Source organism: Zalophus californianus, chromosome 1, assembly GCF_009762305.2.
Source record: "Zalophus californianus isolate mZalCal1 chromosome 1, mZalCal1.pri.v2, whole genome shotgun sequence".
Taxonomy (NCBI): domain Eukaryota; kingdom Metazoa; phylum Chordata; class Mammalia; order Carnivora; family Otariidae; genus Zalophus; species Zalophus californianus.
Window position 1 is genome coordinate 161,014,134 of NC_045595.1, and position 27,801 is coordinate 161,041,934.

At 41.8% G+C, this 27,801-nt stretch overlaps 2 protein-coding genes across 3 annotated transcripts in view; both read left to right on the forward strand.

Moving 5' to 3' along the window:
* Positions 1-2,916: 2,916 nt before the first annotated feature.
* Positions 2,917-11,854, forward strand: DPPA4 (developmental pluripotency associated 4). Of its 2 annotated transcripts, XM_035723045.1 has the most exons (7): positions 2,917-2,993; positions 4,893-5,046; positions 6,053-6,213; positions 6,300-6,350; positions 6,619-6,931; positions 8,229-8,424; positions 11,349-11,854. In XM_035723045.1, the coding sequence occupies exons 1-7, from the start codon at positions 2,970-2,972 to the stop codon at positions 11,377-11,379; spliced, it is 930 nt and encodes a 309-aa protein (XP_035578938.1). In that variant the 5' UTR covers positions 2,917-2,969; the 3' UTR covers positions 11,380-11,854. The 2 variants fall into 2 exon arrangements, with proteins under 2 accessions (XP_035578938.1, XP_035578941.1); XM_035723048.1 differs by lacking the exon at positions 6,300-6,350.
* A 2,254-nt stretch (positions 11,855-14,108) lies between these two features.
* DPPA2 (developmental pluripotency associated 2) overlaps positions 14,109-27,801 on the forward strand; it is a 29,137-nt gene continuing 15,444 nt past the window's right edge. The window contains exon 1 of the mRNA XM_027587084.2: positions 14,109-14,318. Coding sequence (XP_027442885.2) covers positions 14,259-14,318 — 60 coding nt within the window. The 5' untranslated portion in view covers positions 14,109-14,258. The remainder of the gene's footprint in view (positions 14,319-27,801) is intronic.

Consider the following 27,801-nt stretch of genomic DNA (forward strand, 5'->3'; position numbering starts at 1 on the left):
GCACAGCTAGCCTTGATCCAACACGTGCTGCCGTTAGACATTGTTCAGGTGTGAGACGTGTGAGAGCCTATTTAGCCATCCCTGCAACCCTCTGAGTAAGACCTATCATTTTCCAGACTCCCATCTTACAGGTAAGGAAAGTGTTAGATCATTTGCCCAAGGTCACACAGCTAGTTAAAGGGCGGCTGGTGTTTCAATGCAGCCCGGCGGTGGAGTCTTCGCTCTTACCCAGAACTCCCCTTTACCACGCCAGGGGCCCGCATCTGGAGCCTAAACCTACCGCGGCGGCTTCCCAACTCACCGTCTGGTGTCTACGATGATCCCTCTCCAACTCTTTTTCCTCGTTACGGTTGAAAGATCTTTACAAAATGGTCAGCGGAGTCCGCCCGCCCCCACCTCCACCTGGAATTTTTCAATAGCTTTCCATGGCTCTTTGCCTAAAGATGAGGTCAACCTATCCAGACTCAGCTAACATTTTCCTCCTCCCCCTCTGAGCTCCAGCCTCCCAGCCCTGATTTTGTTCCTGAATTGAACTGATCCCTCCTCTTCAGTTAATTCAGTTCTTCTGGTCCTCCAAATGTGACACTTTCCTGACTTCCTTGATGAGGTCAAAACCCCTACTGCAGACCACCAAATGTAGGGAGCTTTTCTGCCTTTTAGGTGTCGTAATTGAGTAGTTTTCCCTGTTTTGATAATATGTATAAATAAATGTAATGCATTTTAAGATCCTGTAAAAGATTGTATTGTTATTGATAATGAGTTACCTAATGTCTGTTCTTCGTTCCAGGCTATAAGCCCTTGAGGGCAGGGTCCTTGTCTGCTTTTGTCCACCACTGTATCTCCTGTACTAAACACACAGTCGCTGTCCATTTATCGAGCATTTTTGTTCAATAAATGAATGAGACTCAACATGAATATTTTTCCAACTAAGGAGGAATAGAGATTTACGCATTGACATAAAAACATTTTAAAAAGCAGCAGTTTTTTCTTTTGACTACTAAACATTCGTAAGAAATTTTACACATAAACGTATTTCTCTGAAGAAACAAACATACATTCCTATTTTACATTTGAGAAACCAAAGCACAAACACATTGTTATTTCTTCAAAATTGCTTATAAATTACCACAACTCCAAGCCCAACAAAAGCATTTGGCGTTTTGCTTCATTTGAGAACTCAGTATTATTTCCAATTATCTTCAATTTTTTTTTTAAATTAAATCGTGCTAACCCTCCTTATATATAGAACATCAGCTATCCTGTTGTTATTGTTTTTTAATCATTGGTGCAATTCTTTCAAAAATTATTTTCCCCAAAATCATGGTAGGCCTAAGAATTCCTAAGTCATAATCTCAATATATACTCCATCTATTAATTTAGAAATTACAGATTGTACCTTGCTCAGGATGAGATGTCTCAATATCTGGGTTTGTATTTAAATCTAGAATTTAGCCATGTTACCTCCAATTACACTGAGGAGAGAAAAATAATTCAATCAAATACTTTGTATATACATTATATAAACCTTACCTAGTAAGTATTTACTGCTTGTTGTCTGTGAACCAGGGTAAAATACTTAACAGTCAAAACTTCCATATGACCTCCCAGGTGATCTAGATTTCTAAACACTTGCTTTCATCTTTGGTGCTTTGGGGCTTGTTCAGTCCTCATCTATACTTGCTTCTCCACTCCTGGATCCCATTTACTTACGTCCTGTGTCCACGTAGTTCTCTCCTGGGAGAATATTATCACCTCCATCCCGGGTAAGGATCATCTCATCTTCATCATTTTGGGGCACGCAATGAGATGTAGGAAAACAAAACAAAGGCACATAGTAGACTTTGTAACCTGACAGAGGAAGGTTTGAATCCCACAATCGCTGGTTCTTAACATAGAAGATTCCTTCACTTCACATTTCTGATCCCCCACAGTTTGACAGGGAGGAGCAATCTGAGTGGGAGGTATTTTCAGACTAACTTTAAAGAGAGAAACTTGACCTTGTTTGGAAGTTAGTAGGTCAGGGGCTTGAGGGGTAGAATAAAGTTCACCTAGACTTGATTTCTGGCTCGCTCTTACTGCGTCATCCAAAAAGTTACCAATATAATGTTATGCATACTTTTGTCATCCATAAAATGGGGGACCATAAAATAATGGCTGTGAACTTTTAAACCTAAAATTTGGTCAAAACAAATACTCAATAGACTTTAAAAACTACTCTTACTGGTCGCCTGGGTGGCTCAGTTGGTTAAGGGACTGCCTTCGGCTCAGGTCATGATCCTGGAGTCCCGGAATTGAGTCCCACATCGGGCTCCCTGCTCTGCAGGGAGTCTGCTGCTCCCTTTGACCCTCTTCCCTCTCGTGCTCTCTATCTCTCATTCTCTCTCTCTCAAATAAATAAATAAAATCTTTAAAAAAAAAAAACTACTCTTACTAGTTGTTGGCAGATGGGAAGGTGGTAGTTTTTATGGGTACAAATGGAATGCTGGAGTTGTGATTGGTTGAGAAGCTTGCTTAAGAAATAAAATTATGTGGGACACAAAGAAGGTTTTGCTTTCTTCAAACCACCAGTCCGGCCCTGGAATTCTTTTGTTTCCACAAGTTGCCTCATTAAATCCCTTCGAACATCCCGTTCAGAAGTCTCCAGGAACTTTTGTTTCTCCCTTGGGTTTTTTCAGAAGATTCCAACTTCCTGATGTCTCCTGAACCACACGGTAGGTGATTATGTTAAAAAGCTCACAGAAAGTGGTAGGAAAGGTATTACTAATTAATTCATACAAGAGTCACCTCATGAATAAGAGAGTACACAAAATTAGCATTCACAAATTGTGGGGGAGGGGAAAAGGGGGAGGAGAAAAAGGAAAGCGCCTTTGGGTGACAGGAAGTGGGAGGAGACTTTTAAAAGAGCAGTCTTGGGCCCGGGGCCATTTCAGAAGTAAGAATTTTCTGTCAACGTTGACTTCTCTTTGGGTATGGAGAAAGCAAAAGGCAAAAAGGTAATTACAGTTTTAGCGGGTTTGTTTCTGTCTGTCTTTGAGCGTCTCCTCATGTTTCTCTCTCCTGCTGAGCACACTTGATCCTTCTTTCGAGGAGAAAAGAATGTGCCTTAGAATTTCCTCTTGTTAAGAAAAAAAACAACAGTAAAGTCCTAAATAACGATCTTGCAACCTGGTATATTGGGGCAAGGAGACTGTAAGAAATGGGGCTTCCTATTTGGGTTTAGAAAAGATACTTTATCCTGTCCGAAAGAAGAATCTAGTATCAGGGCTGGAGGGGAGTGATAACAGGAGAAAAAGGGAGATGAGGGGAAAACTTTAGGAAGAGGTAATGGACCTGAGGTTGGGGGAGAAATAGATCCTTTAATTTGCCCTCAACAGACACCGGTCCTAAACCAGAAGTGGTGGGTCTGAACCCGTTTTTTCCCAGGGTCACCGGAGCTACAGAAATAATCCAAAGCCAGACATATTGACAAGCACCACAGACAGAAATTAAAGGTAGAGAGGCTTTGGGGTGCCTGGGTGGCTCAGTGGGTTAAGCATCCGACTCTTGATCTCAGCTCAGGTCTTAATCTCAGGGTCGTCAGTTCAAGCCCCGCAATGGGCTACAGGTTGGATGTGGAGCCTACTTAAAAAAAAAAAAAAGAAAGAAAGAAAGAAAATGTAGAGAGGCTTTGAGACTTGCCAGTGTCAAGGGAACCCGAGTACTCTCAATAAGAGTCTCTTTCCTTGGAACCACCATTTTTACTCTCTGGATTTTAAGTCAGTCAGGCTCCAAAGTGAGTAGTTTGTGTAAAGCCATGCAAACGTAAAATTTGAATATGAACGCAAAGCTGCTATAGAGATGTAAAATGCCATACAAATGTTAATTTGTCCTGTTCTCCCACCTTGGGGACACTGGAGAGGATTTAGATTTAGGGATTTTGTGTCTATCTGCAATGCCTGTCTGTGTAGCCTCTGAGCCTCAGCTTCTGCATCTGAAAACCAAAGTTAGAAATTGCCACCAGGTTGCTGTGGGCAGTAAATGAAAGAAAATAAGAAATGTGTCAACAACTTATGTAAGAGGTTAGTTTCTCTTTCAAATAGCTGGATCCCCACTGTTCTCTTGTTTCTTCTGGTTCAATTAAAAAATGTTTGAGGGCCTCAGGAGGAAAGAGAGATTCTGCCCTTAGGCAGCTTACCAGCCAAATGGAGTAACCAGCATGGATCGAATCAGACAAACAAATGTAAAAAACTACGACTGATAAGGGAGAGGAGTGAGGCAAAGTGTAGAAGTGACTTAAAGTGTGAGAAGATTAGAAAGGGCTGCCGGATGCAGGAATCCTGGAGATGAGATTCTGCAGAAGAAGGTTTAAGAAAGTGAGTATAAGGCTGGGGTAGAGTGAGCGATATCTCTTCAGGCCTTGGTAACGAGGCTGGAAAGGAATTCTGTGACTAGCCCTTGGGGCCATGGAGTTATTTGTATATCTTCATGCTGAGCACAACGAACCACTGAAGGAGTATATAGAATCCCTCTGGCAATAGTAGAGGAAAACTTTCTTTGGAAGAGGTCAAGAACAAAGGAATGGGGGAAGAAAATCTTCAGGTAAGAGAATAATGGATATGGTGGGTGATAAAAGGGCTCCCATCCCCCGCCCCAGAGAGCCTAGTTTCTTCTGCTTCTGTGGTTTGTATCCATATTTTCGGTCTTTTTTCGTATTTTCAAATCGGCCTCCCGTTTCCCCATCTTCCCTGTAAGTAAACCTGGGGTTAAGATGATTTCCCGGAGGAGAATCCACACAGCCAGTGGCATGTGTAATGACTATCCTGGCGCCGTGGATGTGAGTTATCTTGAGTCAGGGAGTGTGTGCGGTGGGTCGGGCACCCGAGGGAAGACGGACTGGCCTCTGTCCCCATCAGAACTCCACGAAGTCGGGGGAAGACTCTCTGGCCGGCCAATCCCAACCAGTATCAGAAGAAGCTAGAGGGAAACAGCAGGCTTCTGGTGAACCAAAGTTGCAAAGAACTTCCATGAGCGGGACCAAACGCAAAAGATCTATGAAAGAAGACAAAGGTAAGAAGTCTCCAAGGCCTCGAATCTCATGTCCTTGGGCTTAAGAAGACCAAGGAACTTTTCGGAAGGAGTAGAACAAGTAGGAAAGAAAATTGGTCCTGTATTCTGAAAACCCTTCACTTCCTTTGGGGCCCAACTTACATCACGCCTCCCTGAAGCCTTCTTTCAGCCACCTCTGTTAAAACTGGTGTCTTCAGGTCTCCAAACTCTGACAATATATTTGGTTCTGATCATCATTTTGCCTTCACTCGCTGCTTAGTGTTAAGGATCTCAATGTGCAGTGATTTGGGTCCAGACTGCTATAAATTTGAAATCCCATCCTTGAAACTCCACCTTCTTTTTCTAAGAATTGAGGATAATACTTAACCTAGCTGGGTCGGACGGGGTGGGGTGCAGCCTCAGTTGTAATGTATATGGCATAATTAGGGTAATAATGCCCACATGATACCTGACTAGTGCACTCAGTAAAGCCTCACAACTGTTAGTGTCTTTATAGTTGTCTGTTCTGGAGGTGTGTCCTGGAAGTCTTTCCTGAACAGTTGAGTGTGTGAGAAAGCTGTGTGCAGTGAGACCAGAGCGCTGCCCTGAGTGGGGCGGGCGGACATAATCCTGAGAATGGGCGGTTGTGTGCAGCATTACCGAGTGGTTTATTTGGTTCTTTGGTGAGAGGACAAGGCACCACTGAGGATTTACGATGTCAGGTTTAAAATTCCTATCATTCCCCTGGATTGGAAGTAAGATCTCTAGTACAACTTCGCTGGAGTCTGTGGGTTTAGGTGCTCACAAAGGAGAAAGTAAGGGAGTTTCAGGAAGTAAAAACTGGAGATTCAGAAGTAGTCTGTCAGTCCCAGGTTTGAGGTTGTGTCCCTTGGAGGTTTCTGGGGTCTTTGGCAAGTCAGTAACTATACAATGGGGATTGGGCTGTGAGAACTGGAAGTTGTACTTGGACATTTTAAAAGGCTACACAAAAGTGAATTATTACTAATTTCATCCCGTTCTCCTCCAGCTTCTCATTCAGAAAAGAAGGCACAAGGCGATGGAAAAGTAAGACTTCGGAAGAAAATCCCAGTTCCTCCATTACCTTCTAAATTGCCACCGGCCAACATGCTTCACCGAGACGTCCTGCGGGCCTGGTGCCAACAACTAAAGCTGAGCACCAAAGGCCAGGTGAGGGTCCAGGGTTGGAGACTGTGCTCCTGGGAGGAGGGGTAGGATCCTTGCTTGATTGTTAACTCATTTTTCTCTTGTCTTAGAAACTAGATGTATATAAGAGAATCTGTGAATATGCTTACCCCGATCAGAAGGTAAGTGATTTGTAGGGATTTGACAGAGTGGAAGGTTTAGTTCTCATTCTAATTACCTATTTTAGCATCAGAAAGTCAGTGGAGTGATTGCCTCAGCCCCTCCTTCCCTCCTTCCACTCCTTCTGAGGAGGAACAGCACACCCACCCCCCATCACCACCCCCTTCCACACACCCCCCCCCCCCCGCCACTTCTCACAAGGTTGTGCGAAATCATAAAAATGAGACTGCACTTCTGACAGCACCTTAACCTTGTAAACCCTATTTGTAGAAGAACATTCCTGTCACCGCAGAGGAGGCCAAGATTCTCACACAGTCACAAAGAAGATCAAAGATGGACCAGGGGGAAATGTCTCTGGCAAGTTCTGGGAAAAGAATATCTTCTGATGGAACTTACCTTCCTGAAGTGGCTGCTTCCCCTGAGGGTGGGGCCCCTGCCCATGTTGGGTCTGATGCTCTCCTGGAGGGAGTCGATACTGTTGTTGTGACAACTTCGGCCCCAGATGCTGTGTTTGCCTCCTGGTCCAGAATTGCAGCCAGGGCTGGGAAGATGGAGACAGTGGAATCGCCCCAGGAGGCCCACGGTAAGCCCAGGATTGAGATCTGGTTCTGGTCCAGTTGAGGAAAATAAGCTGTTGATATTAACCTCCAATCAATTTTAGGGTATATCAAAATCAGCTGAAGGGTTGATGATTCCTGGGCCCTACCCACAGTTTCTGATTCAGAACTGAGGTAGGGCCTGGGAATTTTCATTTCTAACAATTTTTCAGCCAGTGCTGAGGATGCTAGTCTGGGGACCGCACTTTGAAAACGACTGCTGCAAATTATTGATGTCATCAGAAGGGAATGGCAATCTGTTTGGCTTTATTTCTTTCCCCTTTAAGGAATTAAAAGTAAAAGCAGGCTCTAAAATCAACTGCCTGAGCTTAGGCCCTAGGATGTTCTAGCATCTGTTAAGTGAGTGACATTAACAAGTTGGTTAATATAGTTCCCAATTTTCTCCTCATAAAATAGGTTGATAATTCATCTACCTCATAATGCTGTAAGAATTATAGGACATAAAATTAAGAGAGACCATAAACTGGTTAGCACAGTACAATGCCTGTTGAGACCTCCAGTCTATTTCATGAAGGCCTTCCCAGACCACTCCGGTTTAGTCTTTCTATTGAAGGAAACCAGAATATGTCACCTGTCCTAAAGTGTTTTAAAATTTATAATAAAAATTGTTTTGAACCAATGGCAATTGAAGAGCAGCAAACCCAGGAAAAGGTCTCTTTTTACTGCCTCCAGGCAGGTTATAAATTCTCTTTTTGCTGGAGACAATCCACTGAGAGGTGGCACCAGAGAAACCTAAGGAACTTCTTAGTTCCTTCCCATATATTGACCTTCCCACCCCCAGGAGCCTAAAACTGCTTCTGTTTTTCCTGTTATTTTGCTACAAATTCATCGTTCTTTGTAAAAGCGGGGACTCCGAGCTGCCATTTTGAGTCTGTTTTCGTTGGTGGTTTCTTCCAAGTGATGTGTGCCGTACGCATTAATAAACTGATTTTCTCTTGTTGATCTTTTTGTGAAGGAGTCCCTGCTGCAAACCCAGGATGGGCAGAGGTAAAGTTTTTGCCTCCCTTGCACTGTCATTTGCCTACCTGGAGCTATGCCATTTCCAACTATACTTTTTCCTTTTTAAAGTTTTAACAGGAGCTGTTTTGTATGGTTTTCTAAAAGGGACCAGAACAGAGTAGGTTAAGCTAGGATTCCAGGGCTCATACCTTGGAGCTGACACTTGAGAAAAGTAGAAGAAACAAAGACCATGATATAGTCTTGACCAGAAGAGCATTAGAATTTGGCCATGCTGTGTTGGTACTTACCTTTCTCCTTCTCCAGGTGTCAGGTGGTGTGTGGTCCATGGAAGAAGTCTGCCTGCAGACACAGAAGGTTGGGTTCACCTGCAATTTCATGCAGGACAAGCCTGGGTGCCTGAAAAACGAGGGAGAGTATGTGCCCTGTTCTTGCTGCCGGCCTGCAATTTTCCACCCCCACACCTGGAGGACAATATGCTGTGCCCCAAATGTGTTCGAAGGTAACTACCTGGTGCTTTTCTACAAACTAAAACTGGACACCTGGTTTTTAGTTAGGGGAGAGAGGAGATGCATGTTAATGTTAAATAGCCCTGTATTTCTTGAACAAGCTGTCAGTAAAGAGTTCCAAGAAAATTATTATGAATTTAGTGTATTCCTAGGAAAAAGAGCATTTATAGGTCAGGGCTTAATGCTTCTACTAGAGACCCACCCATAATTATGGAGAAACAGTATTGATTCATTACTGTATTACAGGTGTATGTACTTCACAGAAATAATGACTAGCAAAACAACAGCAACAAAATCCACTAAGTAGACTACAGTCTAATGGGGGTACTGGTATGTAAACAGCTGTAATACCATGTGATGACTCGTACCAAGAAGAGGTTTCTTAACTTGAAGGAAGAATTGCCTACATGGAAAGAAGGAGAAAGCTCATTTTTCAGTATAGGGACCAACACCAAGGTTGAGAACTTAGAACAAAGTAGAAATTTGGTAACAGAATATGGTAAAAAAAAAAAAAAAAAAAAAAAGTCTGCTTCCTCCTTACAAAATGGGCATAATAATGCCTATCTGAAGTATTGTGAAGATTAGATGAGTTAGTAAGTGTAAAGTTCTTAGCGCTTATCTGACATAGACAAGCACTCAAAAAAAAATGTGGGTGTTAATTATTCCAGCAGGAAGGATCCCTTTCAACGAAGTTTTAAGATGGAAATATACAATGTATGCAAAAAACAGTTTTGGCTCAAATTGAGCATTCTAGATTTTCAGTAATATCATTAGTTTGGGGTCTCATTATAGTAAGCATTGAAGGCTTAGAATTTACCCAGTAGCCCATGGTGTTCTTTCAAAAAATGTCATTAATTATGTGATGTGATCAATGTAGTATCTGTAATCATCAAACAACCCACTCTAGAAGCACAATTATGAAGAGAGACACAAGGTTTTTCTCTATAATTTAAATTCTAAGCCAATTGAAATCAACACATTAAATGACTGGCTGATGCGGAATAGGCCAGGGGGGTAGGGACTTGATAAATTTGTTCTCTGTGTAAACTAAACCAGCTAATTCATTAAGATTTCTGTTTCTAAATAGGATGGGAAATATTTTTAGTTAAATAAGCCACTACAATTGACAAAATGGGGTAAGGTGGAGTGGGGTGAGTACTGTTCTGTTTTGAAGCCACAGCCACAACATTGGCTCAGGGAAGGGGACAGTCCTCCACCAAAGTCGCGTTTCTACCAGCGACCATTTCCATAACTTTACACAAGCCACTTCACTTTTCTGGGCCTCAATTTCCACATCTCTAATATGAGAAGCCACGTGGACAGGGAGGTGTACAAAAGTCACCAAAGTATTAAAGAGGCCACCAAGAGGTTTATATGCCTGTAAAGAAACACTTATTCCAAAAGGCTATTGTATTTAGGGTTTTTGTTTGTTTGTTTGTTTCCATTGTACTTACTTTTACAGAGAACCTACTGAGGAGACTTAAGTGCAGTTGTTTTTTTTTTCCCCAAAGAATTCACATTTTTTTATTGATCATAGTATAGGACTACAATACAATGAAAATATAAACAACAAAATTTATTTTTATTTAAGTTCAACTAACATATAATGTATTACTGGTTTCGGAGGTAGAGGTCAGTGATTCCTCAGTGTTATATAATAATACCCAGTGCTCATTACATCACATGCCCTCCTTAATGCCCATCACCCAGTTTTAAAGAAAAGGATAGATACACAAAATTTTGTAGTTTCAAAGATTACAGTGAAGGACAAGGAATCTGGTCAGGCAGCTCTTTCCTGGGTGATGGGCCACTGAAGGGTTGGAGACAAGTAAATGTACTGAGGCTTACATTGCCAAAGAGGGAAGGGTGTGAGATCTGTTAGAAAAATGTTGTGGGAAAGTTGTTTTTAATAGGTTTTAAGGGCCTCACATCTTCTAAAGGTGCCAAAATAGAATCTGGCTATCAAATGATATCTGGCTATCAAATGATATCAAATGAAGCTGAAGAAGGTACAAATGATATACTTGCTTGGTTAATGTGAGAGTCAAAGCAGTAAAGGATACAGGTGACTTTTTGAGGCTTGAATATGGGGAGCAGACAAGTAGAAAGGATGGCTGGAGGTGTTTTCCAAAAGCACAAATGGAGAGGTGCAGCAATAGGATGCTCAAAGGAAATTTCCGTTTGTGCTGTATTAGAGAAAGTGAGCCTAAGTATGCTTCTGGGCTTAGTTTGGGAGAGGAGCCTACAGAGAGGGAGGATGGAAAGAGGACTATCCCTCTGAATGGAGGAGCTTGGTGCAGCCCAGACTTGCCTCCCAGAGACCCCTGTCCCCAGCTCTCAGTTGTGCTGGAACCATCCTCCATTGGCCTACAAGGAGGCCCATCCTTAGTGTCGAGCTTACTGAACGCGCAGGGTCTTGGCCAGCTGGCAGAGCACAGAAGCCTAAAGTGGGTGGGACCCTCAGGCTAGACTCCCCCTCCCCCAGCCAGCAGTGGCAGCCCCTGGGCTATGGCACAGTTACTGTCTCCCACGGGAGAACGGATGTGGGTGCGCTTGTTTTTCCCCCCTTCTGGCTGTCCTACTTTCTGCCAATAGTTGTCGCTGTCAAGCAAGTTGAATAAAATTGAGGTCTCTCTGGAGAGTCCTTTGATGACCCACCGAGGCCACTGGGCAAATGGTAGAAGATCCACTCGCTGGCCTCTCCTGCCCATGAGCTGCACAGGACAGGAATGTATTACAAGAGACATAACGTGGCTAGTAGTCACTCCTTGATGACATGGTCGCATGCTTTCCACCCACTATCTTCAAGTTAAGGACAATTCCACCAGTGGGGTTCCTGGCTGTTTCCAAGGATGTAACTAAATGTTTCTTCTTGGATCTCATCTTCTTAAAAACAAACATCTTGTTTGCTTTGTAGGAATAAGGTGTTAATGAAAAGCCTCCAATGACCTTACAGTACCAGGAAAAGGGGTACAGCTGTGATTATAATTAATGATAGAAAGGAAACTACAATCAACTCCAGTGTGGCTGGCTGGCTGGCTGGCTGGCTGGCTGGCGGCGGGACGGCAGGCTGCTCCACACCCTCCATCTTCCTGCCTCCAGGGCACACAGGCTGGTGCGTTGCAGGTGTTACCCTCTGACCCCCACCTGGGCCTGCAGGGTCGTGGGTTGGGATACAGGGGCTCTTAACGCTTTAGGTTGGAAACGCATTTCAGAAATCACCGTTCGTTCTACTTAATAAGATGAAAAAGTCATTCACACTACCCAATGTTGACCCTTCTGAAATAGAAGTGACCTTAACAGTTCCTTTAAAGTGGGAGCCTGAGGGGCGCCTGGGTGGCTCAGTCATTAAGCTTCTGCCTTCGGCTCAGGTCATGATCCCAGGGTCCTGGGTTCGAGCCCCGCATCGGGCTCCTTGCTCAGCAGGGAGCCTGCTTCTCCCTCTCCCACTCCCCCTGCTTGTGTTCCCTCTCTCGCTGTGTCTCTCTCTGTCAAATAAATAAATAAAATCTTTTTTAAAAATAAATAAATAAATAAAGTGGGAGCCTGAGCCTCCCCTCGCCAAGGAGTGGAGTGGGAAGCACAGGATGGGCTTCCATGCTGGATTTCTCTCTCACGAGAGTCTAACTCCTCTCAGGCTCATGACTTCGCACTGAGTATTTTAAACCTAAGGGAAAGCTGCTATTCCTTCCCACTCCCCCAAACGTACTCTTAATATAACAGAACATTTTTTGATGTTTTCTTAATAACCTGAGACCTCTATGGTGTGTCTCTGGGATAAAAACACAGAACACTTTGCTGGTATTATTTCCCCGTGTAGCTATTATGTATGTTTCTACTGCTTAAAAATATTTAAGGGTGCTTCTGAATCATAAATTCATAATGTATTGGATTTCAAACGTTTATATAAAATCATCTATTGTATATAGGAGACCATATGCATTGCGGGCAAATTATTAATATTCTTAATTCGAGATTAAGCCAAAAATCATTATTTTCTTCAGCATGATTTTTTTTAAAACCACTCAAGGTGGTTTTTTTCACTTGGTTTTTATGGCAATTTCCAACCTTGTTTTATTGTTGTGGATTTTTGGATTATGAGATTTTTTTTTCCCCCTCCAAAATGTACTGGAAGGAGTAGTAGAGTTGGAAAGATTCTAACCATCATGATATGGATGGATTTGGGCAAGAATCCTTAATAAATGTTAAAAACTAGAGAGGAATATTTGTTGATGAGCAAGACACTTCCATGATCTTGCATTGTCTCCACACCCATTACTCGTTAATGGTCAGAATTTTTCAGTGTAAATAAATAATATACACATTTTATTCCCTATATCTTGTTGTACACATGAATTTGAATTTGAATTCTGTTTCCTTTTTTAAGCTTTTTCCCTATTTTCAGTGGATTGCCCAAGTTTCTATTCTTTTGCCTTCCCAATCTGCTTATGGATAACTTCCCATTCCTAACACACAAAAGTAAACTTAGTTATCTCTATAAATGAGTTGTATTCCACCATGAAGATAACTATCTACCCCTTTTTCCTGCCCCTAGCAAGGTAAAATCTCTAAAGTCACATTAATTCCCCAGCATTTCCCTATTCCCCACAAGCCTCCCCCAAAATTCCTATAGTTTTAACTACACTAGTCTACCCCTCCCTCACTGTGTCCCTCCCGGGCTCCCAAAATATTACAAGAAAAAAAGACAACTTGGAGCTCAATACTCCATGCCTCAGATGAATTCTGTGGCAAAGGGAACTTGCCATATGATCTTGATGTCTGGGAGGAGCCGGGGGAGAGAAAATTTTCCAATTTCCCACCTGGAAACTAAAGTCATGGTCATGCAGATCTGTCTGCCCAGAAGCACATGCATGGTGTGAGCAAGGTATGTGGTGCCATGGGAATGGTGATAGGAGACGTCTGGATCCCGCCCTCCGAATTTCTCCTGGTTCCAAAGGGACATGTAAGGTTCCCAAGAGTTGATGTTAAGTAACTGAGCTTTGGAGGCAAGTTCTGCCAAGACATGGCTGGCTAAGTGGAATGGATCTGTCTGAAGAAGCCTGTGAACTCCCTGCCAGGAAGCAAAATTGGAAATGGCTACATCTCCAAGGATCCCAGCCCCAAGGAGCAGATGTGGGAGGAAAATGATGGGGAAATTTTTAAAATACTAACTTACTGAATTGGAATTAACTTATCTGAAAGTTCCTCAAGTAAATCTACATTTTGCAAGACAGGGCTTATAGAAAAAAATTGGTTATGTCCACCTTGACCAAGTATTCAGGCTTATCACCAGGAATGACACAAACAGAAATGTGTTTTTTGATGGGAAATATCACTCATGATATTCTTGCCAAAAAGATTTAATATGAATCTACTCAGAAGAGCAAGCCGTCCTGATTATACCTATTGTCTCAGCATAAAGTGAGTTACCTTGTTTTGGGTGGCAGTTACTAAGGTTTATACATATGTAAAAATCTGCAGAGCTGTGTGCTTAATATGTATATTTTACCATATGTAAGCTATATATCTTTTTAAAATGGCCCTGGTTTGAACAAGTTATATAGCTCTGTCACAAAAGCATGTTAGGTGGAATAATGGGAAATTTGAATATAGAATGGAAATTTGATGATGCTACAGCAGTGTTAATGTCTAGGTTGTGATAACTACAGAATTTTCATTTAACAATTGGTTAGTGAGGGACAGTACACAGGTGTGCTAACTTTTATATCTGTAATTTTTAAATAACATTTCAAAATAGTTGTATATATGAAAAGATCTTTTTGAAACACAAGTCAAATCATGACACTCCTCTGCTCAAAACCCTCCTATGGGTCCTGTTTCATTCAGAGTTAAAACCAAAGTCCTCGTTATGACTTCCAAAGACTATGTAAGTATCTCCTACCCCATTCCCCCCACCTTCAATTTCATCTCCAATACCCTGCCTTTGTTCCCTCATCTTGTCACTGGCTGGAATGATTTTTACCCAGAAGTTAGTATGGTAAACCTTTTAAGTCACGTGGTCAAAAAAGCATACTCCAAACCCCTCTTTAAAATCACAAGCTGGGGGCGCCTGGGTGGCTCAATTGGTTAAGTGTCTACTTTCAGCTTGGGTCGTGATCCCAGGGTCCTGAGATCAAGCCCCACATTGGGCTTCCTGCTCAGCGGGGAGCCTGCTTCTCCCTCTACCTCTGCTGTTCCCCTTGTTTGTGCGTGTGCTCTCTCTTTGTGTCAAATAAGTAAGTAAAACCTTTTAAAAAATAAAATCACAAGCTGTTTATCAACCCCTACCAGCACCATTTCTCCCCCCACCCTGCTCTAGTTTATTTTTCTGTAGCAATTCTCTAACATAAAATGTAATTTGTTATTTATTGTCTTCTACTAATAGCCTAAAGGGATTTCTGTCAGTTTTGTGCACTTAGGTATCACAATTTACTAGAACAATCTGACACATGGTTGGTGCTCAATAAACGTTCTCGAATGATAAATGGAAAGATTTGAAGTGAACTGTAAAAGGAAATGGACTGCAGGTTCCTTAGGAATCAAAATAAAAAATTGGTCTCTGTCCTCTAATGTATTACTACATATTCACTGTCTAATTTTACTTGGTGTTCTATTGTCTAGGACAATAATTTGAGTCCCCTCTTGGAAAGAAAAAATGTTCTCTGTTGTGTTTAGCGCTCAGAATTCTGTTTTCTATTCCCACTATGTCATTCCCTCCAAAGTACTATTTTAGGTCTCTAGCAAATTCTAAACTTAGGAAGTTGTCTTTTTTTCCCAACACCCCATCTTCCTGTTGTAGAATGTGAAGTCCAACAGTATTAAAAACAGCAGTAATCACCCAACATTTCAATCACCATTACCCGAAGGATAAGAACATTATTGACATTGCAATATGTTTTGAAGGATAAGAAAGGAGAAAGAACTTCAGTCCTGGGAGGAGACAGGGAGTAGGGGGAGATACTGGCTTACAAAAATGACATAACTGGGCCCAGAAGACAATTAGGAGGATTAATTTTGGTTATCTTGTTTCTGGCTATTGACATAGCTACACTGGAAGTCTTGGGAGGAAGTAAATTATTCCAAAAGTTATTAATCTCTTCTGAGTCCATTACTTAAGGGAATATTTCCCTGAGAAAAAGTTTTGAGTTGACATCAAATTGAAGGGCAAATAAGCATTAAGTTGAAAATGAGAAGAAAGGAATTCCAGCCAGTGGGAAGGGCCTGTGAGGATCCTGAGGTGAGTAACAAAGAAATGGAGGGCCAGTATGTTGGGTGTTCAGAGCCTGGGAACATAGGTATCGGTTGAAACTGGAATGGAATGGAGGCCCAGGCAATGTAAGACCTTTGTTTTGTCTTTATCCTAAAAAACAAAAGCCTTGGGGCCGCTGACTAGCTCAGTTGGTAGAGCATGTCACTCTTAATCTTGGAGTTGCGAGTTTGAGCCCCACATTGGGTGTAGAGATTACTTAAAATCTTAAAAAAAGAAAACGAAAAAAAAAAAAAAAACCTAAAAGACCCTAGAGCCTTTAGAAGTTCAAGGGGCTGGGCTGAAATGTCAGATTTGCATCTTTTTTTTTTAAGATTTTATTTATTTGAGAGAATGAGAGAGCACGAGAGGGAAGAGGGTCAGAGGGAGAGGCAGACTCCCTGCTGAGCAGGGAGCCCGATGCGGGACTCCATCCCGGGACTCCAGGATCATGACCTGAGCCGAAGGCAGTAGCTTAACCAACTGAGCCACCCAGGCGCCCCTGTCAGATTTGTATCTTGAAAAGATTATTTGCCTCTAGTGTAGAGAAAGGACCAGAAGGCAGAGGGTGTACTACAGAGACCAGTTAAGTCTTTCTAGCAAGAGATTTTAGCCACTTTGACTCTGGTAGAGATAGCTGGAGGCAAGCTTGACAGGACTTACTGACTGGATATTGAGAGTAGGCTAATGCATAAAGAACAGAAAAGTGATTCTAAAACTGGAATCAGCTCTCAGTTTTCAAACTTAACAACCTACACCTAAGATCTGGATGTTGGATATTAAGATCTGGATATTCAACCTGAATTTGTTTTTGTTTTTTTTTTTAAGATTTTATTTATTGGGGCGCTTGGGTGGCTCAGTTGTTTAAGCATCTGCCTTTGGTTCAGGTGATGATCCCGGGACCCTGCTTCTCCCTCTGCCTGCCGCCCCCGCCCCTGCTTGTGCTCTCTCTGACAAATATTTGAGATAGAGCACAAGTGGTGGGGAGGAGCAGAGGGAGAGGAAAAGCAGATTCCCCACTGAGCAGGGACATGGGGCTCAATCCCAGGATCCCTGAGATGATGACCAAAGGCAGACACTTACCTGACTGAGCCACCCAGGTGCTGCAATTCTACCTGAATTGGAAAAAAGTTTGGAGATCAAGAAGGAAATGGTATCTGTCATATGACTCTACTACTCCTAGGATTCTGTACAGAGACCTCAGAGCCATGATAGATGACAAAGAGGAGGACCCCAATACATCAAGGGGATTTTTAACACTGAGGAGGGCTTTAAAGGTTTACAGAGACTGGATGAGAGGTCCTCCACATGCAGCTCTTAATGCTGAAAAACAAAGGTCAGAACTTTCTACATTCTGCTCTTTCCTCAAAGCCCTGCTTAAATCTTACTTCTTTGATAACCTCCTTTGATATGTTCCAACTCTTAAAACTACCTTTTTTTTTAAGATTTTATTTATTTCTTTGACAGAGAGAGACACAACGAGAGAGGGAACACAAGCAGGGGGAGTGGGAGAGGGAGAAGCAGGCTCCCTGCCGAGCAGGGAGCCCAATGCAGGGCTCGATCCCAGGTCCCTGGGATCACGACCTGAGCCGAAGGCAGACGCTCAACAACTGAGCCACCCAGGTGCCCCTAAAACTACCTTTTTTTTTTCCATACTGGATTGGAATTTACTACATTTCTTATTGTTAAGAACACAAGAACCCCAAGCTTTTGGGGTAGTTAGATATAAGTTCAACTTCCCATCATTTAAAAAAAATTTTTTTTTTGGTGGGCAGCAAAGCAAAGTTTATTGGTGATAGTACTAAGCTCCCAAAGGGGGGGGGGACCCAAGAGAGTTGCCTTCAACTTCTCATCCTTGAAGCTCAATTTACAAATTATTTGAATGAAGATAACAAACCACCCTTGCAGGGTTGCTAGATTCAAAAAACCTCATGCATGTAAAAAAAAAAAAAAAAAAAAAAAATACATGTAAAACAATTAGTGTTAGGCAAGTGATAGATACTCAGCCAAGAGTAATTGCTGTAATTCCTATTATGTTTTGTCTCTATCTTTGTTTCCTGAACTGAGGTGATCTGTAATTACCAGACACATACTAGCCAGTTCAATAGCTGTGTGGCTTTGGGAATTTATTTAATCTCTTTAGCTTTCTCAGGTTTATTGAAGCATAATTTACATACTGTGAAATTCATCCATTTTAATGTATAGTCTTAGAAGTTTTGGCAAATGCATGTAGTCATGTAACTACAAACACAAGATACAGAGCTTTAATCATTCCAGAAAATTCCTTCTGGTCTGTTTGTAGTCAACTACTACCCACTCCCAGCTCCTGAAAACCAATGATCTATTTTCTGTTCTTACAATTTTGTCTTTTCCAGGATGTCTTATAAATAGAATGAGTCTTGGTTCTTTAATTTAGTATAGTACATTTGAGATTGACTCATGTTTTTGTGTGTGTCATTAGTTGGTTCCTTCTTATGATGAATAGTAGTATTCCATTATATAGATGTACTATAGTTTATCTATTCACCAGTTGAAGGATATTTGGTTATTTCTAGGTTTTGGTGATTACAAATGAAGTCCACTATTAACTTTCCTATGTAGTTTTTATGTGAACACTCAAGTTTCACTCGTTTGAGGTAAATATCCAAGCAGGGAGCTTAGTCATGTGTTAACCGTATGTTTAGCTTTATAAGAAACTACCAGGGGCACCTGGGTGGCTCTGTTGGTTGGGCGTTTTGGTGTCCGACTCTTGATTTGTCTCAGATCACGATCTCAGGGTCATGAAATCAAGCTCTGAGAAAGACTCCATGCTCAGCGGGGAGTCTGCTGGAGATTCTCTCTCCCTCTACCAGTCCCCACACCCCACTCCCCCCAGTCTCTAAGATAAATAAGTAAATCTTTAAAAAACAAAACTGCAACAGTTTTCCAAAATGGTTGCGACATATTGTCTTCTCACCAGAAATGTATGCTATCCAGTTGCCTTCTTTCCTCACTGACACTTCATATGATCCATCTTTTAAATTTTAGCCATCGTAATAGGTGAATAATGGTATCTTATTGATCTTATTGTGATATCAATTTACCTTCCATATAGTTTCTCAGTGGAGTGGTTGTTAAAGTACTTTGCCCCCTTTTTATTGAATCATTTGTTTTCTTATTATTCAGGTTGAGGAATTTTATACATAAATTTAGAATCAGCATGTCACCTTTCACAACAAAAATCCAGCAGCGATTTTTTTTCCTACAGGGATTTTTGATGGGTTTTCTGGGCCAGAGAATAATGGCAAGAGTGGCATGTTGTAGGCCCAACAGAATGGAGGAACTCTAGGAAAATGATATTTGGTATTGTGTTTTAATGTATCAGGGATAGTTGTTTTTCTTACATTTAGTTATATTCCTCTGTAAGAAAATACCTAGACTTGGGGCTTCTGGCTGGCTCAATCAGTAGAGCATGTGACTCTCGATCTTGGGTTTGTGAGTTCAAGCCCCATGCTAGGTGTGGAACCTATTTTAAAGAAAAGATCTAGACTTAGGTAGAATGCAGCAGTGTGTTAGGAGTTCTGCAAAGTGGAAGAAGGCAATAATGGAATGCAGTTGGGTTATATGCAGTGTGGTGTGTGTTGCAAAATGAAGGCAATTGTCAGCTGAGTATTTCTGTGCTAATTTACTAAGCCTCCATTGCCTTACTTAATATAACACAGCTACAATCTGATGCAATGACCTGACCTGTGGGTAGAGGCTACAAAAACAAAAAAGATGGCAGATATGTATGTTGGGTAAAGTGTTAATGACCTGCAAAGATAAAGGGAGTAAGGAGTGTAAGACCTAGGTTTGACTACTGGCTAGGCTAAAATAGTTGCTAGCTGATATTGAGTATCTGTTACCCAAATGACAATAATCATAATATTTATCTCAAAGGATTGTAAAGATATAATGAGGAATTATATGTAATACACTTCAAAAATTGTGTTCTATGCAAGCATGATGTATAACTATTTCATTAAAATCTTTCTTAACTTCCGTTCTTTCATATCAAGTTGCCCCAAACGGAATACTTCCCTGGCTGACCAGTGTGCCTCCCATGGATGGGCTATCTTGGGATACTTTATGTAGCTGGTGCCAAAAAAGAACTTGAGTACTGATAGCAGGCTTAGTAAATTGGGAATTTGTGTTGCTCAGAACAAAAATGGGAATGTGAGTCCTTTTATTAACTTAGACTGCTTATACATGCATATGAAAAAAAAGTCACTTATTTGGAAGGCAGTAATAGTATAAAGTCATAATTCTTATAAGGAATTATTTTGCCTAATTTGTATAAAGCAAGGCCAGACAAAACAGAAGGATAGAGATGGGGAGGACATTATTCTTGATCTCAACTCCCACACATCTCCACGGTCCACCCTGCTTCCACCTGTTTTGAACTATGGAGATAAATAACATTCATTTTTCTTTTTAATGGAGTAGCACCACATTTTTGGACACTGATCACAAGACCTGCTTGCAGAATATGTTCACCTCAGCTGAAGTGTCCAGAAATTGTCATATTCAAGAAGAGGCTTGATATTGGCCAGTTTAGCAATGCCTCAGCACAGATGCAATAGAGGGAAGAAGACACAAGGGGCCACAACTGTTGACATGGCTAAAAGAATTGTGATAAACAACCCAGACCAAGAGGCTGCATGATTATTATGTTCAAGGAAGAGATTAAGATCAGAGAACTGTATAGCAGTAGTCTTCACTACTGTTACTACCACTTCCCAGTCCCGGACCCGAAAAGTCTCTGATAAGACTGATGATAATAGTCAGTCCTTGGGGTGCCTGGCTCGCTCAGTCAGTAGAGCATGCAACTCTTAATCTTGGGGTTGTAAGTTTGAGCCCCACATGGGGTGTACCTATTACTTATTTTTTTTTAAAGATTTTATTTATTTATTTGGGAGAGAGAATGAGAGAGAGAGAGAGCACATGAGAGGGGGGAGGGTCAGAGGGCAAAGCAGACTCCCTGCCGAGCAGGGAGCCCGATGCGGGACTCGATCCAGGGACTCCAGGATCATGACCTGAGCCAAAGGCAGTCGCCTAACCAACTGAGCCACCCAGGCACCCTGTACCTATTACTTAAAAATAAAATCTTAAAAAAAAAAAGTTAGTGCTAATCAGAAAGAGGGAAGTAGCTCAAGTTTAAGCTTCAAACAGAAAGGAAGTGATGGATGAAGCCACTTACCAGTTAACAGTCCATAGTTTGGAAAATAGTTTCCCATAAGGCATCTCTCCATTTGCCATAGCTCACTTTTTACTGGCAAATGCCAACATTTTTCCTAAATTGATTTCTAAGCCAAGTAATTTGGCTCTGTTCTTTACCCATCGTTGAGTGTAATTATAATTTCAGAGGGAAATATAAAGTGTCAATGTGCTCAGCAGAGGAGTGCCACAACCTGAGTAAACCCAATTTCTCTTCCGTTTCTTCAAGACATTCAGGCAAAGAAAGTATCTCATTATGATGTGGTAATCATGCAAAGTGTCCTTCAGCTCTGTACTGCAGGGAGAATAATTGGTTAGTGGCCCCAACTTTAGCTTAACCACCATGGAGTACATGCCTACACTAAAACTCCTATCTGCTATTCCCAGCCACTAAGTGTAGCAGGAACGCTAAGGTAGGGTCAGTCTTCGGGCTTAGACTCGGGGACTCCTCATCAGGCTTGCAAAACCTTTCTTGCAACTGCACTATAGTTCAAGACTCTTCCTCCCAAACTCCCTCCCCTCTCCTTCATAGGGGTCAACTTCATCATGTTCTGACAGCTCTCCTAGCCTCCTGGCTCCTTTCTCCTTTTCCCTCATAGTTGTTTCCTATGGCAAATCTCTTGCATACCTAATCTTATCCTGGCATCTGCTTCTTGGAGGACATGAACAAAAACATATGGTGCCAGGAACAGTTGAGAAAATTGAGAAAATAAGATGGGATGCTGGAACTGGCTCATTCACCTGCTGGTGAACAAAAAAGGACCAATTCTGAGTGCTGTGTAAGGGTTGGTTAGTCCCTCACACACAGTGGTATTCAATTCCTAGAGATTTTAGTGGAGGTGACCTGGAAAAAATGTTCTAGAGAATGCCCTTGCAAATGCAATAATTCAGGCATTTGGAAAATATAGATGTTAGGGGTCTATAAATACAGTGGAGTTGGCTGGTTATTGGTAAGTTGTATTAATGCTCATCAATGGGATAATGAAGAACTGAGGGCCAGTAAGAAGTGTTGAAAGACTAAGCATGAGATGTAAAAGCCAAAGAGGTTCTTATAGTTCCCGAGGCCCATATCTCATGTTGATAGAAGAATGGACAGAGCTGAGCTACAAACAGAAGCTCTGATAGCTAAAATTGCAGGACTACAGACACTTAATATTTTGGCAAAGGCTGGTCTGTTGTGCTAAAGTCAGCAACCTGGGTAGGAAAATCTTGGACCTTTAAACATTGGGTGGGTTGTCGCTGAAAGTGTCAATATGTTATTTGAGGCCAGACACCCACCAGAGGATGTTCCTCAGAAGGGGAGAGAGGATCTAGCATTCACCAAGGCCATAAGAAACATGGTGGAGAGGGGTCACGAGCATTGCCAAGAAGATCAGTGGTCCTCTGCCGAGATGGCTGATTGTAGGTGAGGCAGCCATAGAACTGGGCTTGCTAATGTCATTTTGGGGATGGTGGGCTCTGAAATAAATGAGCTAGATGGTGTCACTTAACCAGCAGAAACCAGGAGGCCACAGTAACCAGGAAGTTTGAAGGGCAGCTCAGGGGAGCTGACTCTTAGGGGGCTGTGGAGATGGTTAACCGAGCCTGGCATCCCTGGGGCAAAAGAGATGGGCAGCCAACAAGGATGCTGCTGCTTCTCCTTCTTCTCCTCCTTTTTTAATTTTCTTCTTCTTCTTTATTTTTTTTAAGAAAAATATTTTATTTGACAGACACAATGAGAGGGGGAACACAAGCAGGGGGAGTGGGAGAGGGAGAAGCAGGCTTCCTGCCGAGCAAGGAGCCTGATGCAGGGCTTAATCCCAGGACCCTGGGATCATGACCTGAGCTGAAGGCAGACACTTAACAACTGAGCCACCCAGGTGCCCCTTCTTCTTCAATATGGAAGTAAATAATTACTTGTATTTTTAAATTTTTTCCCAGTTTTATTGAGATATAATGGACATATAACATTCTACAAGTTTAGGGTGTACAATATATTAATTTGATATATGTATATATTGTAAAAAAGGATGCTTCTTAACATCTACAATCAAAAGTCAAGAATAGAGGGGGAGAGGAACCATGAGAGACGATAGACTCTGAAAAACAAACTGAGGGTTCTAGAGGGGAGGTGGGTAGGGGGATGGGTTAGCCTGGTGATGGGTATTAAAGAGGGCACGTCCTGTGTGGAGCACTGGGTGTTATGCACAAACAATGAATCATGGAACACTACATCAAAAACTAATGATGTAATGTATGGTGATTAACATAACAATAAAAAATTTAAAGAAAAAAAAAGTCAAGAATAGAGAAACCAAAAGGTGAGGGCAATCACCCTAGTAAAAAGTCACCATGTCTTGAAGCAAGGGCAAAAATGAACTATTGGGACTTCATCAAGATAAAAAGCTTTTGCACAGCAAAGGGAACAGTCAACAAAACCAAAAGACAACCGACAGAATAGGAGAAGATATTTGCAAATGACATTTCAGATAAAGAGCTAGTAGCCAAAATCTATAAAAAACTTATCAAACTCAACACCCAAAGAACAAATAATACAATCAAGAAATGGGCAGAAGACAGGACCAGACATTTTTCCAAAGAAGACATCCAAATGGCCAACAAACACATGAAAAAGTGCTCAAAATCCCTCGGGATCAGGGAAATCCAAATCAAAACCTCCAATGAAATACCACCTCACACCAGTCAGAATGGCTAAAATTAACAATTCAGGAAATGACAGACATTGGCGAGGATGTCGAGAAAGGGGAACCCTCCTACACTGTTGCTGGGAATGCAAGCTGGTACAGCCACTCTGGAAAACAGTATGGAGGTTCCTCAAAAGTTGAAAATAGAGCTACCCTACAACCCAGCAATTGCACTACTGGGTATTTACCCCAAAGATACAAATGTAGTGATCCGAAGGGGTACATTCACCCCAATATTTATATCAGCAATGTCCACAATGGCCAAACTTTGGAAAGAGCCAAGATGTCCATCAACAGATGAATGAATAAAGAAGATGTGGCATATATATATATATATATGTATATATATATATATATATATATATACACAATGGAATATTATGCAGCCATCAAAAAAACACGAAATCTTGCCATTTGCAATGACGTGGATAGAACTAGAGGATATTATGCTAAGTGAAATAAGTCAATCAGAGAAAGACAAGTATCATATGATCTCACTGGTATGAGGAATTCTTAATCTCAAGAAACAAACTGAGGGTTGCTGGAGTGGTGGGCGGTGGAAGGGATGGGGTGGCTGGGTGATAGACACTGGGGAGGCTATGTGCTGTGGTGAGCACTGTGAATTGTGTAAGACTGATGAATCACAGACCTGTACCCCTGAAACAAATAATACATTATATTTAAAAGAAGAAGAAGAAGAAGAAGAAGAAGAAGAAGAAGAAGAAGAAGAAGATAGTAGGAAGGGATAAATGAAGTGGGGGGGGAATGAAGGGGGGAATTGGAGGGGGAGATGAACCATGAGAGACTATGGACTCTGAGAAACAAACTGAGGGTTTTAGAGGGGAGAGGGGTGGGGGGACGGGTTAGCCCAGTGATGGGTGTTAAGGAGGGCATGTATTGAATGGAGCACTGGGTGTTATATGCAAACAATGAATCATGGAACACTGCATCAAAAACTAATGATGTAGGGGGCGCCTGGGTGGCTCAGTTGGTTAAGCGACTGCCTTCGGCTCAGGTCATGATCCTGGAGTCCCGGGATCGAGTCCCACATCGGGCTCCCTGCTCAGCGGGGAGTCTGCTTCTCCCTCTGACCCTCTTCCCTCTCGTGCGCTCTATCTCTCATTCTCTCTCAAATAAATAAATAAAATCTTAAAAAAAAAAAAAAAAAAAAAAAAAAACTAATGATGTAGTGTATGGTGACTAACATAACATTAAAAAAAAAAAAAAAGTCACCATGTCTTGCTCGGCTCCCAGACCTGAACTGATTTTCAGATCCAGAACCTACTAGGTGAGGAGATGGCTGGTTTCCTGGGAGGAAGGACTCTGTACCACTATGACAAGTATTTCTTATACTGATTCCTCAGCCTTTCTCCCAAAGGGGTCTATAGCCATTTAACCATGTTACACTGGAAAAGAGACATGAGACATTTTGAGAATGATTGGACACAGGATCTAAATCAATATCAGTACTCAAATTTTCATCATGACCACCACCACCCCCTGCCCCCCCACCCCACTACTTTGTTAGATTGGAGGTTTAAAGGAGGCAGGTAACAACTGGAGTTCTGGCTAAAGACTAACTCAAGGAGACTCACTGGTTTTATGAATATACCCAGGGATCATTTCCCCAAGTCTCTGAATGTATGACTGGAATTGATACACTTGACATTGGAAGTAATCCTCACATTGAGTCCTTGACTTACGGAATAAGAGCTATTTCTGTGAGAAGGCCAATTCAAAACTAATGAAACTGCTTCCTATCACACCCTAATATGTATAAATCCCAAATTCTGTAGTTATGAAACTTACCTTGAGGTAGCACATGTAGGGGCCCAGGGTAAGCTGCCTGAAAATGTACCCCAATGGCACACTGATTATTTTGGATTGAAGGTACTTGGGAAACAACCAGTGCAAGGACACTCAGACACTCCTCTGTCCCCATGAAAGCAGGGAATAAATCTTCCATATGGGAAATATTCTCCCTTTACTAAGTAAAAAGACATCCTTATCACCAGACATGGAAACTTTAAAGTCGAGAAAGCTGTAGAAATGAACCTTACTACTTTTTTACTAATCTCCTACTTCAGCCCAAATTCCAATTAGAATTCCTTATTAATTGCAGCCATCAAAAAAAAAAAAAAATGAAATCTTGCCATTTGCAACGACATGGATGGAACTAGAGGGTATTATGCTAAGCGAAATAAGTCAATCAGAGAAAGACAAGGATCATATGATCTCACTGATATATGGAATTTGAGAAACAAGACAGAGGATCATAGGGGAAGGGAGGGAAAAATGAAACAAGATGAAACCAGAGAGGGAGACAAACCATAAGAGACTCTTAATCTCAGGAAACAAACTGAGGGTTGCTGGAGTGGTGGGGGGTGAGAGGGATGGGGTGGCTGGGTGATGAACATTGGGGAGGGTATGTGCTATGGTGAGCACTGTGAATTGTGTAAGACTGATTAATCACAGACCTGTACTCCTGAAACAAATAATACATATGTTAATAAAAAAAAAGAATTCCTTACTAATTAAAGGTCTCAAATACTTGTTTTCTTTATCCTGTCAATTCCTCACAAACATATTGTCCCTTTTCTAAAATGTATAAAAAATTGCCTACCTTGGTCATTTCTTTGGGTCTCAATTTCAAGATTGGGCCTCTGTGTGTACATAATCAAATTTTGTTTTTTTTCTCCTATTAACCTGTCTCATGGAAATTTAATTCTTAGTCCAGCTGGAAGACGTTGAAGGGTAGAGGAAGAATTTCTGCCTCCCCTACACATATAATCAGTATTTTGTAGCATCAAGAATGGGTTGGCCAGGGGTACTTGGGTGGTACAATCAGTTAAGTGTCAGACTCTTGGTTTCAGCTCAGGTGGTGATCTCCCCATCATGAAATCGAGCCCTACATTGGGCTTTGTGCTCCATGCTCTGTACTCAGTGAGGAGTCAGCTTGAGTTTCTCTCTTCCTCTCCCTCTGCTTTTCCCCACCATGTACACAAACACTCTCTCTCTCTCTCTCTCTCTCTCTCTCAAATAAATAAATAAATAAATAAATCTTAAAAAAAAAAGGAATGGATTGGCTGGGTGATAATATGACCAATTAGAGATTTCAGTAACTAGTTAGAGAGACTTCAGACAAGAAAAATGGCAATGGCAGTAGAGTTACAAGAGAGACAAAATCAAGCAAGAAGTGTATGTGATTGATTCCATAGGACTTTGATGATTTGGAGTTTAAGGAGAATTGTTATCTTTCTGCCTTTAAATCACTGGGTGGGTATGGGCGCCTGGGTGGCTCAGTTGGTTAAGCGACTGCCTCCGGCTTGGGCCATGATCCTGGAGTCCCGGGATCGAGTCCCACGTTGGGCTCCCTGCTCGGCGGGGAGCCTGCTTCTTCCTCTGACCCTCCCCCCCTCATGTGCGCTTTCTCTCTCTCTCTCTCAAATAAATTAAAAAAAAAAAAATCTTAAATCACTGGGTGGGTAATAATACATCTCAAAAGAGAAGAAATACTGTTGACTCTTGAACAACACAAGGGTTGGGGGCACTGTCCCCTGCACTATCAAAAATCCATGTATAAATTTTGACTCCCCCCAAACTTGACTACTAATAGCCTGCTGTTGGCTGGAAGCCTTACTGATGACATAAACAGCCAACTAACACATATTTTGTGTGTTATATGTTTTACATACTGTATTCCTACAATACAAAAAGCTAGGGAAAAGAAAATGATATTAAGAAAATCATAAGGAAAAGGGGCTGCCTGGGTGGCTTAGTTGCTTGAGCATCTGATTCTCTTTTTTTTTTAAAGATTTTTATTTATTTATTGAGAGAGAGAGTGATAGAGAGAGAGCATGAGAGGGGGAGAGTCAGAGGGAGAAGCAGACTCCCTGCCGAGCAGGGAGCCCAATGCAGGACTCGATCCTGGGACTCCAGGATCATGACCTGAGCTGAAGGCAGTCGCTTAACCAACTGAGCCACCCAGGCACCCTTGAGCATCTGATTCTTGATCTCAGCTCAGGTCTTGATCTCAGGGTCGTAAGTTCAAGCCCCACATTGGGCTCCAGGATGGGTACGTAGCCTACTTAAGAGAGAAAGGAAGGGGGGAAGGAAGGAAGGAAGGAAGGAAGGAAGGAAGGAAGGAAGGAAGGAAGGAAAAGAGGAGAAAGGAAGGAAGAGAAAATATATTTACAGTACTGTAC